Source organism: Trypanosoma grayi (genome assembly GCF_000691245.1).
Source record: "Trypanosoma grayi strain ANR4 Tgr_1299_V1, whole genome shotgun sequence".
In the NCBI taxonomy this organism is placed as follows: Eukaryota; Euglenozoa; class Kinetoplastea; order Trypanosomatida; family Trypanosomatidae; genus Trypanosoma; species Trypanosoma grayi.
The window spans coordinates 1,075-3,957 of NW_008826918.1; the positions used below are offsets into that span (position 1 = coordinate 1,075).

Here is a 2,883-nt window from a genome sequence, read left to right on the forward strand (position 1 = left end):
TGTCACTTTGGGGTGGATGGGGGCGACATGGAGAAGTTGTGCTTTATGCAGAAGTTGGCCGAATACCTGCTTGCAGTGGAAAGGTTTTGTCCTCGACGGCCTTCCCCGCCAGAACCGACGCCAACCATACAGGTCCAGAAATAGTCCTCTCTTCCCCCTCTCAGCTTCATCTCCCCTCTATTTTTTTGTTGATCTCATGCCGAATGCGTCTCCCCCCTCAGGGAGCTAAGACCAATGGGGCAAGTAGGCTTTCGCAGTCCCCGTTGAGAGCACTGAGCCGACCGACCCTCCAGCGCGTGTTTTTTAATGGACTGGCACAACGAAACAGAGATCAAAATACCAAAAACAACAGAAGAAAAACAGAAAAACACCAAAAATAACAAAGCACATAACAAAACAAAGGGGTGTTCTTCTACATAGAAATTAAGCAGTAATAAACGTCCTCTACGATGGTGGCTGATGGAGCGGAGCCATCGACGAGAGTTGTGAAGACACGAGGAAAAAAAAAACAGGCCTTGTTGATGGCTGCCGCTTCCTGAACGAGCGGCTCTGGGTGTGTGTTGTCTTTTTCCATTATATGCATCACGGCTGCGTAATCTATGTGTATCGCGGAGGCCTCTCCAGATGGCGGCGGAAGGCCCACGCGGCCCGCCGGCCGTCACCCCCCCCTCGAACCCTTTAATAATAAGGCGCGTCGTCCGTACATGGGGGCGTTTGTTGCCAACATTGGGGAAATTGATGTCTGGCGTGGCTGGCAAACCGGTTCATTGTTAATCATTTATTTTCGCCACTGCTGGCCCAGGCGTCTGGCATGTAAGGGGCGGCGGGCCGACATCTGGTTTAATGACGCCTCATGCTTAACTTGATTAAAGTGTGCTCTTATGAAATCGTATTCCTGACAAAAGCGCTGCTGCTCACCGACTGCGGTGCCGCACCACCCCATATTCTGCGATATGCGCCTTGCCCTCTGACAAACTAGGGGCAGTGGCCCGCCGATGCGTATGTTATCAATTCTTATGTCAACCCGAATTTCGAACGGTGCTGCATACCGCGCCTCTACGGTCCCGGGGGTGCCGCCAAACCCTTCGTAACGGCGCGCAGCACCTCAGAATCGCATTTGTGTCCCACTGAAAGGTGGGTTAATTCTAAAANCGTTTCAGTTTCCGTCCGAGACAGAAAATTTGCACGTGAGTCCTTTGGTAAGGCGGCTTGGAAAAACAAAGTCTTGAGATCAAAAAGCGTTGTTGTTTTGTCAAACACCGCACTATGATGCTAGTAAATATTTCCGGGAGAACCTCTGCTTCGCAATCGTTGTGGGGTTTTATTTTCTTTGACCACGTAAAAAATGACAGGCACCGACCTGCCGATTTATCCTCTACCACCGCGAACGGCAGCATCCATCCTGCGATGTGATGGACCGTAGCAGTGCTTATGACACTGGGCTTTTTCAATTAACTGTGCACCCTACTCTGAGATACAAAAATTGAATACATGACCCTATTTGGGCGCCGTTGTTGCGCCACACAAGATCCCCCGCACGGCATCAAAACGGCGATCAGCCTCGGCATTAAGCCTTTGCCGGGCCCTAGGAAAGGATATTGTGCTCACGCCCACTTGCTCCAACGGCAACTTTTCTTCCCGTTCTTGTGTGGCTACTTTTGTTTTGTGCGTGCGTCGCAAAACATTGCTGCCTTGGAATGGGGGTTGTGCTTCTTTCTGCTCCGACAGAGGTTGGGTCCACGGCGGGTTGGTCCGCTCCTCTCGGCGTGTCGCATCCACGGCGTTAGCTCCCAAACTTCTTGGCCGCTGCGGCCCGCCAGCCCAGGCATCAGACTGTGCTAGGGGGGGGGGCTCGAGAGGATCCGCGCATTTTCCAAGCTGCGCCAGCGCTTCTCTTTTGATGGAATGGGCTGCCGTTCCGTATGGGGCGGGGGTGCTTTCCAGGCCGCTGGTGTTTGGTTCCGTAGGTTTTTTGTTGCCGCCAATGCTCTTTGGCGCCGCGCGAACCCTTACAGCGCTTCCCCCTCCTAAAAGCACGTGCCGTGCCGCTCTCGTTGGGTCGCTCTTGTGGAATTTTTGTGAGGGCCCCCAATCGATTGTTATAGTCCTTTTTTTGCGTGGGTGCTCCGCTAAAATTTCCTTCTGGAGAAGCGTGATTTCGCCCCAACGACTGGCGGTTGACCAAGCCAGCGTTAAAGCGACGCGTTCCCGTTCGTGCACCGTTGCGCCGTCGGTGGTGCCGAGCCCCCGGCGGAATATGGGTCGTTCTTGTTTGCTGGGGTCACTGGCCGCTGCCTTCTGGAGGCTAACAAAAAAAAATTTGCGCCGGTGTTTTCCATGCTAATGGCAGGCTTGCCAAAGTTTTTGTGTTTAAATTTCACGCTACGCCGACCAGTGTGCAAGAATCCGCAAAGTATGATGACCCCGGGGTTTACTGTTTCCGGGGCTCGTGCTTGTTTTTTCCCGCTGCGTAGGGGCGTGCGGTGCCCACATGGAAGTCGCTTTTGTAGTGGCCGAACTTCCCGGCAGCGACACCACCGCGCTTTGCTCGGTAAGGGGTGTGTGTGTGTGTGTGTGTGTGCTTCTTCTTGGCTTTTTGAACTGCCTGTGCGACGGGATCGCCCCTCCCCAAGGGTTCCCCAAACGCATTCCGTTTATCTTGCAGCCGCGCCCCTCGGCTTCTTCTGTTTGCCAGAAGGTGGCGCAAATTAGAGCAAGGCCTGGGGCCCAACCGGGTCATCTTGGCGGTGGTCCCCGCTTCGCTTATGCCGTGCTTTTTGGGTTGAAAATGGCCCCCCGCGTCCGTGTGCGAACGGGCCTTTGTGGCTGGCGGCGGGAAAAGCAACCCGAAAAGCGGCCGCAGGGCGGCCCAGCGGGGCTTTC

At 54.4% G+C, this 2,883-nt stretch overlaps 2 protein-coding genes across 2 annotated transcripts; both read left to right on the forward strand.

The window, feature by feature from the left end:
• Positions 1–1,900: 1,900 nt before the first annotated feature.
• On the forward strand, positions 1,901–2,344 carry DQ04_12991010 (hypothetical protein; the record flags this gene model as incomplete). The annotated part of the gene is made up of 1 exon (XM_009316862.1): positions 1,901–2,344. One exon carries the CDS (start codon positions 1,901–1,903, stop codon positions 2,342–2,344), a length of 444 nt encoding a protein of 147 aa, XP_009315137.1.
• Positions 2,345–2,491: 147 nt separating this feature from the next.
• DQ04_12991020 (hypothetical protein) lies at positions 2,492–2,881 on the forward strand (the record flags this gene model as incomplete). The annotated part of the gene is made up of 1 exon (XM_009316863.1): positions 2,492–2,881. A coding segment is annotated over one exon (390 nt), but the record flags the coding sequence as incomplete, so codon positions are not given.
• Between the last annotated feature and the right edge of the window lie 2 nt (positions 2,882–2,883).